At 37.1% G+C, this 15,393-nt stretch overlaps 1 protein-coding gene across 6 annotated transcripts in view; it reads right to left on the bottom strand.

Moving 5' to 3' along the window:
• Nucleotides 1–4,903: 4,903 nt before the first annotated feature.
• The window catches only part of RFX3 (regulatory factor X3), a 284,844-nt gene continuing 274,354 nt past the window's right edge, over nt 4,904–15,393 (bottom strand). For 4 of the 6 annotated variants that reach the window (XM_024734284.1, XM_024734288.1, XM_024734287.1 and 1 more), the window contains exons 16-17: nt 11,071–11,113; nt 6,878–7,116 (exon numbers count right to left, since the gene is read on the bottom strand). In XM_024734284.1, the coding sequence (XP_024590052.1) occupies nt 6,878–7,116; nt 11,071–11,113 (282 nt within the window). Of the gene's footprint in view, nt 7,117–11,070; nt 11,114–15,393 lie in introns of all 6 variants that reach the window. The other 2 variants (XM_024734283.1, XM_024734289.1) reach the window with 1 other exon arrangement.

The raw sequence follows: 15,393 nt of genomic DNA on the forward strand, positions 1-15,393 counted from the left end.
GCGGGGTGGGGTGGGGTGGGTGGGAATCAAGCCATTTCGAATGTATTTGTAACAAGGAAACAAATTTATTGATTTTAAAAGACAAGACACCATTTTGTTTTGAAAAACACAAGAAAGCTAGCCTGAGTTCAAGTCTGAAATATTCAGAAAAATCCTACTAATATCTTTAGTATGTTCCAGTCATTTGTTTAAACAACACACTAAAAGTTAATATATATTTTTATAATTATAAAAGTTCCCCAGTTATTGTACAGTACACAATACAAATCGCCCACAAACTATTATTTAGCTCCTGCCAATTTTGAGAGGACATGATATACTAAAAGATTTAGCATTTCTCACAAAAATCACATCAGGAAATACGTATTTACAAAACCAAATACATTATACAAAAAACCATCACATGTTATTCGGTAAAGATGTTTTTAAATAATTAAAAAGTTTATTCAACTGTAGTCCAAAAACTGGAAAAGAACATTACATTATCTCACACATACAATCTCTACAAAAGTTGCTTACCTCATTTACATAATATATTCAGTCGATTGTAAAATAAATGTTCAAATATCTCCTAGTGTTACTATGTTTCTGTGCTTGTGGGACTGAATAATGTAATCTGCCACTTACTAAGTGAAATTTAAATGATGGCACTTAAAAAAAAATACAGTATTTTAAAAAAACACAATGAAAGAAGTTTTACCTAGAAGGTACGAAAGCCCTGAGTGATAGTAGAATTACTGATTGGTAAGCACTACAATTAACCTAATTAAAAGTTTAACACCCCAGGCACAAATTTCCAAGTTTTCTCAAGGCACTCACTTATAGTTTCTGTAACCAATGCACTGGTCACCACCATAGGTCCCAATTGATGATGGAGATGAGTACAGAAAAAAATTTGCTTTGGTACAAAAGATGCTTTTTAAACGAATAAAATTCAATACCTCCTTTATTGGGTCATTTAAAATCATGTTTAGCAGGTTAAAACAAGGCAATTATTTGTTCAAAAGTATTAATTCATTGAAGGAAAAATTTACTTGGTAATCAACTGTCAATGGGAGTTTTCACTTTTTCTTTCCTCCCCAGAATCATAATTCCTCTAATAAAGATTTGTTGTCTTCATTATTGAGCTAAACAATTCTTACCAAAGATTTCATTACTCAGGGCTTCCAATCCCAACATCATAATTTATTTAAAAAAACAAAGGAAAGAGGTGGTGGTGGGGTGGGGGGAGGGAAGGATCAAATACCAGAACCAAATAAGAGACAAAATACATTTTTGAAAATAGGACATATTACCAATTACTTCAAACCAAAGGAAAAAAAAATCCTAGGCAGTCACTTTGTAAGTGGCTTTTACTATTTAAGTAAAATTGGTAAACTAAACTCAGGTCTACTGGCACATAAAATCACTAGCAGCAATGATCAAGGCATGCAAACTGAGAAGCATTTACAGTAAATCATCATGAAGAATTCAAAAGAAGAGAGTTAAATTAAAACCCTTTGAGTATTGCATGTTAACACATGAGTAATTTGCATGGTTTGACTTCCTAAACTGCCTAAAGAAGCAATGTTTACGGCAAACTTGCACTATGCTATGGATGTCCTTTCACCAGACATCGGAATAGGTTACACTCTTTATGAGCGCCCGGCTAGGGCAGCGCAAGCACATCTGCAGACGACACTGCTCTCATGTTCCCTCTCACAGGGGACAAAGGGGGCCCAGTGCACGCAGAGAGGCCCTTGAGCAAAGTCAGCAATTGTGTAAGCAGACTGGCATTTACAGATATCAGAAGCAGTAGTCATAGCATCTCCTGACAGATGAGCTTAAAATCAAGTGCTTTGCTCTCCATTCTATCTATATATAATTTTTTGACAAAGTATTAAAGTTTTGGAGCATAGATAAAATTATGCCCTATATGAAATTCCCAAACAATATTTTATGAGAGATCTAACTCCAAATAGCTTACCTGCCCCATAGTTCAGCTTTTCTTTATCCACTTGAACTCGTTTCTTCCTAAGGCTTCACTTACAATTGTACTTTCTAAAGCTAAATAAACGAGATCTTTTGTTCTGTTTGGGGAGAAAAAAAAAAAAAAAGAAAGAAATGTAACCCTTTCTTTATCATACCTTTTAAAGGCAATCTAGGTACTTTCAATGTGCAGAGATCAGTTACAACATAGGTCTACAGGCCCATGTGTTTGTCCTCCTTTTCTAGAGTCATGATGTGATGCTAGAAAAGTTGATTTTTTTTCTGTAAACAGTACACTTACTTAGATGGCAGTGAATATTTGGGAATAAATATATCAAGCCCTCTTGAAGAAAATTAAGAGTTGTATATAAAATGCAAGTGTTCAGCGTGGAAACACTTTCTCTTCCTACCCCCCCCTTTAAAAAACAGCATAATTAGACATTTGGATATAGAGTATATTTTACCGGTCTAAGTCTAAATAAATGATCTGAAAGGCTTTTGTCCCCCATCGTATATCTTACAATGCTCAAAGGGTTAATACAAGGCATTACATCAAAGGGGTTTTCTAATACTAGAACTAAGCACTGAATTAATGCTTCTATTCCAGTTTTAAAAAAATCACCGAAGTTGCAGAAATACTAGGATTCCATTAATTGATTTGTTCTAACCATACACATGGAGGTTGATCTGATCTAGTGACAAGCCTAATTTTCAATAGCACTGCATGTCAACCCCTCTCCCCCATGTTCTGGTGTGATTCATACAAATCACAAGTTCTAACTTCAATTTTTTGATGATTGCTCTTTTCTCACCAAGAATTTGGGGGAGGGGAGGTTATAACAAAGGTCAATTTGTTGTATATAACCACTGCCTCAAATTGCACACAAAGGTGACCTGCCAGTTTTTTACTTTCTACTTGTGTCCACACAGGGAGGACCAACATCACAGTGACCCACATTTTTTTCTTTTACACTAATATTTCAAGCACAGCATTATTTTAGATGTTTCAAATGTATCATCTGAAGAATTTTTCAAATTTGAAAATGAATCACGTTTAGCACTTCTAGAGAGTGCGTTCCTGTAAAAAGGTCGATGATTACGGTGATGAAACCGTATTCAGTCCTGAGTGGCTTTGACAGCATGCTCCAAGAACGTGTTCCTTTTCACTCGCCTACTACAAATCAAAGGCAGTCCACGTTGCACACTACTAATTTTAGGTACGCAGTGTTAAAAATCATTTTCTAAAATTTGCTTTTGTTTTTCAAGTACACCATCTAGAGAGAGGTGCGTGAACCGTGCTATACAGTACGAGAAAAAGCACAGAAAGGAAAGCAGATTTCTGTAAAGGCAGTAAGACTTATACAGTCAGTCCAAGCGTAGTTTGGATGAGAATCCTGAAAAAGTGACCAGCCACTTGATATCCAAAGAAAAAATTTCAAGTTGGGCCCTGTGTTCCAAGGAGATGGTTCAGCCATTTCACCCCATTGTTCACTGGCTTTGTGAATGCCAATCTTTTGGGTATGATTCTCAAAGTGTATGTGAAGATCAAACTATACCCATGATACTCAATCCTATTACACAGAAATATCTTTCTGGAAACTTAAAAGTAGCCAACATGCCTTCCTCACATTTTTCCTCACTGAGAGCATAGCACTAGGTCTACATAGATATTTTTCATGACTAGTGTTTAATTACAGTGTCAAGAAATATTAAGTCCTTAAAATGTGTACTTGCCACTTGTCAATAAATCTACTCTGAGAATGTTAGTGTCATAATATTATTTAGAAAAGTCAGTTTCAGTAAACAGAAAAAATGAAAATAAAATGTTCAATACATGTTTGCTCCAATTTGCTCAATTGTATAAATTATGATGTTTTTATTTTCTAATATACTTCACAATTTAAATTTGAAATTGCTTAAGATGTGTGTGTGTGTGTGTGTGTGTGTGTGTGTGTGTGTGTGTGTGTGTGTGTGTGTGAGATCTTGTATATATATATGTGTGTATGTGTGTGTGTGCGTCTTACTGTGGATTACAGATAACTGGAAATAGCAGAGATCATAGATGTTATTTTGTCTATTGATCAGAACTACCTACCCTAGTCACAAAGAATCAATGTTCCTAACTGTGCTCATGAAAGACATTAGAATATTTTTAGTGAGACAAGTTAATAATATTTAATTCCTCTAATCTGTCCTAATTTAGAACAAACCATGAACAATTGGAAGAAATGTTGAATCCTGTAGGGTGCCCAATCCCTAACTTTCATCAATCTAAATTTGCCATTATCAGATTCCTCTAATGAGACAAATATATCCAACATTAAATTAAACAATGATAATAAATACATTTAAAATCATTCAATAAACAAGATGAAACCAGTAAATACATTTGGTCCAACACAGATATAATAAAGTTCTGGGGGTTGTGAATGGGGAAGTGAAAAAATTCAGAAAGGAGCATCAAAATGAAGAATTTTTTTTCCTTTTTAGATTTTAATTTTACCTGTAAACCTTTCCTAATGCACGATGAAGTAGATACACAGTCTTTGCAGCTTTAAGGTGTTTGTTTGCGTTTGTGTGTGTGATAGTGCAAATTCATTGCCTTTAGGGGAGGAAAAAGGGGAATGATCATTTAAATGACATTTAAATGAAGGCGATGCTAGGATGCTAGCGAAGACTTTCAAACATGTGAGTGAGTTGTATGATACAAAATTTGAATCGATTTAAAAAATTATATCTGAATGATTTAAAGTTTACTTAAGAAGCTTTGTTGATCTTAGTTATTTGAGTAGTCTAAGGCAATCAAGTAACAACAGTTGAAATGTACTGCATGTTACCCAATAAGCCATTTGGTATTTTCAACTGTACAGACTGGCTCACCCTCTCCTTTCCACCCCCCGCCCCTGCCCTCCCCACCCTAATAAAACTGGAAAGATAAACGTCTTGAGTGTAATAGAGGCCTCATTAACAATCTGTAAATCATTTTGTGCTTTCCCTTTTTTTGGCTCTATGTATTCGTGTATTATTTATTTTTGCTAATTAGCTTTTTTAGAACTGTTTAAATAAATGGATGTGCCTGTTTTTGTTGTTGTTGGTTAATAATTTGAGAGCTTAAAAGAACCTTGTTTTTCACGTAAATTAAAGTAGGGATGGGTGTTATCCTCTCTGGGATCTCACCTTCTGACTTGGTAGCTGACTCCTGCCCACGGACACTCGCGCGTGCATGTGGGCACACAGACACTGAGACACACAGAGAAACATTTAGACTGAAAAGATGCACTTCAATAAGTACCTGCTTATTGTGTTAATTTTCTTAAGTTATAACTAGATAACAATGGTCTAAAATATATATGATTTTCTGTAACAAAGTTGGTAATTAAAACTAGCCTGCTATTTCACAATAGCAATCTGATCCTTAATCCTTAAGCAATGTGATTTGTAATCAAGTAATATTCAGCTCTAGGAACAAAAATAAATTCACGGTCACTCAAAGAGGGGAAGTGATTTTTGTCTTTTCATTTTGCTTTGTTTGCCCTAAATTTCCTTTGAAGAACATGTTACCTGTCCTTACTTCGGGAATCTGAAAATGACAGGCACACCTTGTCAAATGGATTGAAGAGGAATTCACATGAACAAAATAAGCCTTACTAAACCTTAGCTTCAGTTCTGTTTTAAGGCACCATGTAATAGCCGAGGTACGATGATCCCTGATGTACATTCTTCAACGGCACTGGTCCATCCAGCCACCTATCCAAATCCTACAGAATCGGGGATAAGCAACAGTGCGGTGTGCCAGTTACACTGCCTTCAGGTTCTGTTTAAAATTTAAATCCACATACTTTAGAAACCAGGAAATATTTTTGAAGGAAATAACGATATGCAGGTTGCTACATTCCTTGCATTCCATAAATTTTCTTTTATAATAGCAGCATATTGAACTACTATTAGGAAAAAGACCTGGAATAAAAGAAAGTCATTCAAATGGAATGGTTTCCTGTATGTCCAGCTCAGCATAAGTAGCATGTACACTTAAAAAAAAAAAAAGTCAAGTCATTTTTTTCAGCTTCAGTATCTAACTATAACAGCCCCACTCAACAGCAGAATGCATCTGTGCAGTGGTCCCAAATACAGAATCAGTAGTCTTTAAACAGAGGAATTGGTATGCAAATAACAGTTAAAATTCAATGTTTAACGGAAGCTTGCATTAACATGGTTTAATAATTATGTACACAAATTATGTACATATTAGCATAATCTCTTGCAATTCTGTCATTTACTCTGAACTGATAAATGCACAGCTCAACTTTTCTTCAGAGAAAAATAGATGACCTTCCCAACCCTCTAGCACTATAATAAAAATGCTCTGTATTCTCTCTCCATACTCCAAAATGTTATGAAAATAGTGTCTTGTGGTTCTGTCCAATGAAAAGCACCTTTCAAAAGCAAATTTGATGCATCTGCTGCCAAATGGGCATGCCTCCAGTGTAAATCAAAGAAAATCATTTCTTTTGATATTTCACAGAAGTGCATCTAATTAAAAACTTACACATGAAATCATACACCAAGACTAACAATCAACAATAAAATATTTTAAGCTACAAAAAATGTAAATCATTTTTTAATTATAAGAAAACAAAAACATTGACGTTAAGTGTTGTAAAAATCCTTCTTGACACCCAAAACTAAGGGAAAAAAAACTCATTATTAAGAAGCAAATAATTTGTTTACATTAAAAAAAAAAAAAAAGACCTGGCAAAATACATACACCCATTCCATTTCACAACTCCAAAAAGGTAATGTTCAGCACAGAGAATTTGACAACCGTTGACCTTCAGGCTTATTAAAATTTCAACTTAAGCCCAATATCAACAGGGTTAATGTTAGCTGGAAAAATACGTATTAATATTCTTTAGACTGCAGTGTAGGTATTTCCTGTAGCGCTGCACTGTCTGATAGTCTGAGTACTCGTGACGATGTGCTCGCTGTGAATTGGATTCAGGAGGCTTGGCTGCACGCCACTCTCGAGAACAGGCTGCATACAGCCTACCGGAAATGCCTGGTTCAGCTCGGTTTTCTCTCTTTTGGCTTGAGGCTCTGAAGAGTCATCTAATTCCTCATCCATTTCACTCTCCACTTCACTGCCTTCATCTGCACAAACAAATAATACCAAGACTATTACCAGAAGACAAACTGGGGAAGAGCAATCAACAAATGCTTTAGGAACACTTTAATATAGTACCTTGAGAAAGCAACTCCTTAGCCCTTCTTGGGGGACAAAGCTTGTGGGTTTTCCTTTCAACAGATTTTACCTGTGTCAGTGCCCTATTCTTTTAAACACAGCAAAGGTAATTTATTCTTGGGTTTGCGACTGATATCTTTAATAGGTCTTTTAAGAAGACCTCTGGAGTTCCCTGAAGTTTTTACATTAACTAGTGGCATAATTTGTGTCATTATAAAGTAGTCACTTGGGTTCACTACGCTGGCTTTGGGGAACGTATTGCGCTGAAAAATGCTAACTATGAAAAAAACAAAAGGAAGAAAGAAAGAAAAAAATTTGTTTTTCCTCTGAAAATCTACATCTGATATAAATTTTATCTGTGCTGATGTTAATGTAGGTGAGACCTATGTTGAGTCACAAAATAACTATAGCATGCATAAGCAGGGGCTGCTTACAGACTTTCTGTGCACATGAATGTTGTAGATCACAATATTAATTAGACCCTTAACTTTTATTACAAAATGAAGACTGAGGCAGTAGTATCAGATTAAAAATGCACAGTGAACTTCCATTCCTAGCAACACTGATACTCTCTGTTAACAGCTAGTATTCATTTCTGGAAATTAGGTGTATAAATAGTCACTGTTACTTCCAAATTTTAATACATTTTATATTAACTAAAACATCATTACAGTGGAATACTATTTAATTTTTTCCAGCATGCACTGTTAAAATTCAAAAGCACAGCATAGAGAGAAAATGCTCTCACACAGCTTTACTACTGTGTAAGATTCTCCTCAGAGGAGTGGAGAGAATATCTCTTCATAAGCGCTAATTTTTAAACAGCTAGGGATATATTTCTGCCTCAAAAATCTTTTCACTGGGAATTCCCTGGCGGTCCAGTGGTTAGGACTCTGTGCTTTCACTGTTGGGCCTGGTTTCGATCCCTGGTCGGGGAACTAAGATCCCACAAGCCACGTGGCACAGGCAAAAAAAAAAAAAAAAAGTCTTTTTACTTCATCCTCGACATGTTTTATTGTTTACCAAAAAAGCCTCCACACATAATTACACCAAAACCTCATCTATAAATGAAAGATATCTATTCTTATATTTTTGACTTATTATGGTGACTTTTGTATTAACAGAATCAGATTCCATTATATTCTATGGCATGTCACATGCAAAGAGTGTGTAACAAGTTACTGCAATGTCAGCTGGACTCTAAGAGGTGTTGAGTCTAGTTTTACCATTTGGGGCACACCTGCAGCAGTTCTGCTAATACAGTTCTCGGCGTAAATGGGCTCCCTGACGTTGCTTCTCTTATTATCAATCGGTGCAAAGACGGTTCCAGAGGCAAGTGGTGAGGAATAATAGGGCCTCCATGTAAGGTGCAGGTTGTACAGCTGTGCAGCTGCCGGGAGCAACGTCTTCTGGGAAGGTTGTGTGATTAGAAAGATTGAGATTAGATGTACTGACTAGAAATGGTGTCTGTGATGCATTGAACAATAAACAGAGAAGCTCTCTGGGACGAGGTAAGCTGTCTTGGCCACCTGCTTTATCCGGTTACCGTTCGCCTCTGGTAACGGACTTGAGGATAGCATTACAGTTTGTCCGAACAAGCACATTCGAAGGGCTGGTGAGCTGCCGGAAAGGGCTATGTTTGGTAGACATTTGCTTCATTAAGAGGATATAATCAAAATATGCTTGTATGACACTTTTGCATTAATTTTTGTATTTGTTTTCATAAGAACAAACAAAAGGTCTGGAAGGATCCTCACACTAAATTCTTAATGGTGGTAGTCTCTTTGGCTTTTGACTATGAAGTTTTTACTTTCTGTAATTTCTAATTCTCGGCATTATTTGAAATCTTTATACATAACTAATGTTACTTTCATTATCCAGAAAAAAATCAAATTCTCATTTTGTGGAAAAAGCCCCCCAAAATTTCTTAAAGATTTCACATTCAAACCGTAGGTTCTGAATATGCTAGTTTGGTTAATTCTCAAGAAGCATCCAGTCTAGAGGTGAATGGGACCAGCAGAGCCACCCGAGGAAGGTGAGGGCAAGTCACACTGCTCCTTGGCTCCCTCTCCACCAACTTTTCTGTGACTGAGAAATAGTGTCAAAGTAATAAAAGAGGCAGCAGTAAAAGAAAAAAAAAAAAAATCATTTCAAGCAGGCAGGCAAGTGGAGAGAGAGTGGGATGTCCTTTCATCTACCCTGCTGTGGACGGAAAAGGCAATGGGGAGATGGACAGAACAAACTCCAGTGCTCCAGGCCACGCTGCTTCAGGTCCACTTGTGAGTGACAGGGTTCCTTTGGATAGGCTACAAAGCAATCACAAAAGCAAGCCCTTTCTCTAGTTCCCACAGACATTTTATGCTCCTATAGAGACTCAAAAGACATTTCCTGGGAACCTACTTGAAGTTATGGGAATTTGGTACACAAAAACTAAAACTAGGTGCTGCTGGAGTTTACCAAAGACTTTGGTTCAATGCTTGACAAGGAAGACTGGCTGCCATTCAGTGTTTGGCCCAGGAGCAACATTCCTACTACACCTCCGGACACCCTGGGATGAAATCCCCAAATTTGAATTATGAGGCTTTGGTGTCAGTGCATCATCGGGGTTGCCTTATATGTTGGGCCTGCATTTCAACAGCCACTTTTCCTGCTCTGAATTTACAAACTGGCCTCATCATTGATTTGCCTCTCTGATGTTTCTTTGGTTAATCCTATAGAGTATATATTTGCAACAATGATGTTTTGGGTCTATCATTCTCTACTTTTCCCGTTTTGCTATTATGCATGTTGCTAAAACAGGAATTAACACGTACACAGTTGATAAATAGTGATAGGAGTTTAAAGTGGGAGTGATGTCGATTCACACAGGACTTTCCCCGGCATGTGAATGTCTTCCATCACCAAGGAGGCACGGAAGCTGAACACGGAGTACCCTAGTACAGGACGCTGCAGAGAACAGTGTGGCACCTCGTGTGTGGACTCCCCACGTGCTTCCTCATGCCTCAGTTTCCCCACTGGCTCTGGCTCTGTCCTGGAAGGGACAATGGTGTAGTTCTTCCCAGTCTATGGACACTTTGTCCCTGACTCCAAAACTCAATTCCTTAAAACCTCAAGAAATCTTCACTTTTTTTGTTTTTTGAAGAAAGGTGTATATTTTCTGCAGTGCTTATTTATTAGAAATTTTACATTCAAAAAAAACAACAACAACTGAGCTGGTATTTTTTTCAGAATTGTTTTTCTTTGTGTGTACTCTATTCCAACCTCATTTTCCTTCGAGCCCTGTTCCTTTTACTCTGTGGTTTTATAGGTCGTAAGTTTCTTCAGAATTATATATTGTGTTGTCACATTAGAGTGGCAATGCTGATATGAAAATTTAAGAAGTATATATGTTATCCTTCTCATCTACCCCAATACTGATCTTGCTTTTATAGTAAACTTCATTGTTATCTCTGAGTTCTTTTTCCACTGAAAAGTGTGAATTGGTGACTTGAGTACGCTGAGGAATCTTTTTCTTGCCGGGTGGGCCTTAAATAAAAATATTTGACCCAATTTTATCACTTTTTTCAGGACTCTGGCGAAAGCCAGAAGTAATTTCTGGTTACTTGTACTTAATTGCAGGCAAAAAAAATCAAGAAGAGTTTGAACTGTATTTAAATTCAATTCTTGCACTTAATATATGTAACATAAAGAAAGCACAGAAATGGAGAAATAAAAAAGATTCCAAAACACTTAACTGTCATATTCATCAAGGATTGTATGCCATTTCCACAAAATAAAAGTGCTATACACATATACATTTTCCTCTATGAGAATTTCTTACTCAAAAAAAGTCCTTAAAAATGTACATTATTTTCAATTCTTACCTTTATCCAGATTTCCAGGAGACACAGCATTTAAATCACCAAACTGCAAAACAATAGTCATTTGTGCAACAGTTACTACCAAGCAGAATAAAATAATATTCTCAGAGACTGCAGTAAAAATACCACACTACGGCTTTTTAAAACTGTAAACTAGCGACCATTTTGATGTCTAACTACACAGGTCACCTAATTTTCCAATCAAACCTGTCAAAATTGAACAGTTTACACAGTGTCACAATTTAGCTGTCTTAGCCTCTTTGCAAAAGGATAACAATTTTCTGTCTTCCATGCTCCATTTTACTTTTTATTATTTGAACTCAGCAGTGAAGCAATAGGGGCCTGGCTGACCTGGATGAAGATGGATGTGGTAGAATAAATTTGGAAAAGCTCTGACGAAGCAGGATGCATCAGCTCCACCCCCATTAACTGTCCGTGAGTCCACCCGGAGTCTACACTATAGAAACATGGTCCAGCCACTTGGTTGAACTCTGTTTTTTTGAGTTTTTATTTGTAGAAATGAAAAACATAATAGGAGCCCCAACACTGAGAGTATTTATGTTTACAAAATCTTTGAGACTTCTCTTCTTGTAATTGATCTTCTTATTTACTAAGATAACAGGGTCCCAAATTAAAAAAGAAATGCATCTGATTATTAATGCAACAAAAAAGGTATTAAAACAATATGGAACAATTAATAACCTTCAGCTTAGACTTTACTTGCTACCTTAGTTCAAAAGCTTGATAATATTTTTACAGTGAAAAAATATATTTTAAGAGTCTCAGGGTGAACATAAATAAAAAATTGAAGAGCAGAGGTAACGAAGCTAATTGGAAAAAGGTGAAGTGAAACCTCATAGCACCTGCTTTTTAAATGGTAAACATTACTTTTTTTTTAAAGCTGAAGATTCAGAATAAGTCATTATTAGAAATTCGGGCTTCTCAAAAAGTTTAGAAAGGGTGAGAGAGAAATTCTACTTACATTCGGAAGTTTGCTTATAAAGAGTTCCATGATAGGAGTATTTTTTTCATCTACAACATACGTCTATAAAGTAATAAAACTGATCTTATTTTGCAAACATACACACACATAATTTCTTTTTTTATCTAAACATGAGTTGTTCTTCATAGTAGCTACCTTGGGAGCGTATACATTTATTCCAAGGTTCAAGATTCTGGAATTCCTCTTTGACAACCAATTTCAAGAGTTAGTTTATGTATCATTCAAGAAAGCCCATCTTGTTGTTTTACCTCAAACTGTGACTCCAAACACTCCACATTTTATTCATTGTACTTGGTCCTGAGATGATTTCTGATTACTTACCAAATTTAAATGCATCTCTGCCACAATTCAGGATATTTAAAATAATGTGTCATTTTACTCTTCATTATTTCTTAGCAGTTCAGAGGCAGTTTAAAAAGAGGCATTCCACATCACTTTAAGCCATGGCAGTATTACTGAACCAATGTGTAGCCTCCCGAGGTGACTGCCTTGAAGGGGACGAGGGCCTCCTGGTTGCACAACTCTTAGTATATCTGTTTGAAGGACTGCCCCATTGCGTTATAGTTACGTCCCATGGGCAGCAAATATAAAATCATAAATACTGAACTGTTGTTTTGAAGTTGTTCCTGTTCACATGGCTCAGAACCTTATGTTAGTCTAAATAAAAACCACAGTTTAAATTGTACAGGATTTCTTGAATTAAAGAATATAATAAAAGCACCAAAAAAACACAACAGGATTCTTTACCTATTTTTGGTATTATTTAAATTTTTAGAACTATAAACAGAGAATGCCCAAAGCTGAAGGGTCATTTATATGTTATTTCTAGTTGACACACAGAGTAAGATTTTTATTGCTTTTAAATGAGTACTTAACAACACTTAGGATGCAATACTGGAAATGAGTTGCAGTGATAAGTCTAAACATACTTCCATATCTATAAAAAGTGAATACACCATTTGTTTTTGATAAATCTTGAAAAGTTGTTTGAGACTAAATTATTACTGCCATTGGTGATCAATAATATCATGCAAAGTGGCTAAAACCAAACTTTGAACACATATGGAAATTTTTCTTCGAAAGAAACACTGCTTTTAGTTGCTACTTAACTGAAAATATGACAACGTGATAGAAAGATTTTCCTTTGAAAATTTCTGCTTAATCTGAATGAATACATCTGATTACTCAGGATGATGAAAATAAAAACCCAAAACAATCGAAATCTCTGTAATCATTATTAGCATTAGCAAATAAACATTTGCATACTCAATGCTGAGGGCTTGTGACCATGCACTGTGAGGGACACTGTAGAAAAAAAGAAAAAAAAAAAAATCTTCAAGATACTGCCAATGCCTGTAGTTGTCTCTGGGATTAATGACAAAGTTCCATATGTACAACATACAGTAGATTTAAAATAAAAATCTTGTGAATAAGAGGTTTTGATATTCCTGTATAGTGGAAGGTGAAGGTTTTTATGTGCATTTTATGTGTGAGGAAAGAATATACATTTGAGGACTTCCCTGGTGGCGCAGTGGTTAAGAACCCGCCTGCCAATGTAGGGGACACGGGTTCAAGCCCTGGTCCGGGAAGATCCCACATGCCGCGGAGCAACTAAGCCCGTGAGCCACAACTACTGAGCCTGCACTCTGAAGTCTGTGAGCCACAACTCCTGAAGCCCACGCACCTGGAGCCCGTGCTCCGTAACAAGAGAAGCCACCGCAATGAGAAGCCCGCATACCGCAACAAAGAGTAGCCCCCGCTTGCCGCAACAAGAGAAAGCCCGCGCGCAGCAACGAAGACCCAACACAGCCAAGAAAAAAAAAAGAATATACATGTGATTAAGGAAAAAAAACACCTTAATCCTACAGATAGAGTAGGTAAGATTAGGACAATCAGTTCATTCATTCAGTATTCAAAAAATATTTATTGAGAGCTTAGTATGTGCTAGGCACTCTGCCAGCCAAGTTCCAGTCAGATTAATTTGGAAATATTCCCTCTTTCTGAAGGTGAGTATCAGAAGTTGTTTATATTAAAAAGGACAGGTAGTTTAGCCAAAAACCAAGGCAGCCTAGGAAACCTTCAAGAAGGTTTTAAAACCACAGGGTTATTAGAAAGGGAGTTTGGAGGGAGCAGCAAGTCAAAGTAGCAGGAAGGGAGGAAGGAAGGGAAGGGAGGCAGGGAAGACTGAGAGCGGGCATAAGGACGGCAGCATCACAGACAGGAGAGAGACGACAGGGACGTAAATGAGGCCAGGACACACTAGCAACAGAAGAGGAGGAGGAGAGACATGATTTGGATTAGAAAAATGGAGGTTGGGGCTTCCCTGGCGGCGCAGTGGTTGAGAGTACGCCTGCCGAAGTTGGCAAGGAAGTCCAGAGATTACTGAAAAGTTATAGCTTCAGAAACTGAAAAACTCTTACTGCTTTCTAATTTCCCCTGCTGCACAGGGGACTGGAGGGGACTACTATTCACTGAGGTGACGTCTTACAGCTTATAAAGTACTTTCATGGTTCAGCATATAGTTGGCTTCCTCTCAAATATGATGACTTCAAGTATCACTTTCTCAATATCACTTCTTCAGAGAGGCTTTTCCTCACAGCCCTACTTAAGCGTCTCCTTCCCTGTCACTGTTCATCAGCACCTCACAAAAAACTTATGAATCTGGCTAGGTAAGGAGCTTAGATTTAATCTTGCAGCTATTGAAAACACATTAATTTGTCTAACATTGTAAGGAAATATGGTGGTGTTAGATTTGAGACCAGATATTCTGACCATCAGTTTAGGAAGGGAGGGAGTAAGGGAGTGGGAGGGAGAGGGAGAGAGAGAGAGAAAGTATGTATGTTTCCTACATGGAAGAAAGAATATAAATTAAGGGATTTAAAGTGTGCTCTGGGTAGAAAGCATATGGCCTTTGATGTACATAGGAGTTAAAGTTCTGTCAGCCAGATAGATAAATAGGGAACGTTCTGAAGTAGAAACAGAATGGAACATAGAGAAAGCATAGCTGTTGTTTTTAGGAAGAAAGACCTCCTTGCCTAGAAACCATTTCTCCAGGCCCTGACAACCGGTCATAATAATAAGCATGCTCCTGGACAGCAGCAGACTAAAAAATGTGTGGTCACGGCAGGCAGTGGGAGTCTGTTAGACCACAAATTCATGACGAGTAGTAATGGCCAGGAAGTATAAATGGGAGACTGGTCAGCACAGCCTATGTGACTATTGGCAGCATCCTTGAGAGCAACCCTGAGTATGACCCTGACTTGTGGCCAAGCAGCTGAGAAGTAGTTCATCATAGGACTGTGAGGCCCAAGCACAGGCACCAT

This window comes from Neophocaena asiaeorientalis, unplaced genomic scaffold (assembly GCF_003031525.2).
Source record: "Neophocaena asiaeorientalis asiaeorientalis breed wild unplaced genomic scaffold, Neophocaena_asiaeorientalis_V1.1 scaffold256, whole genome shotgun sequence".
NCBI classification, from domain to species: Eukaryota; Metazoa; Chordata; class Mammalia; order Artiodactyla; family Phocoenidae; genus Neophocaena; species Neophocaena asiaeorientalis.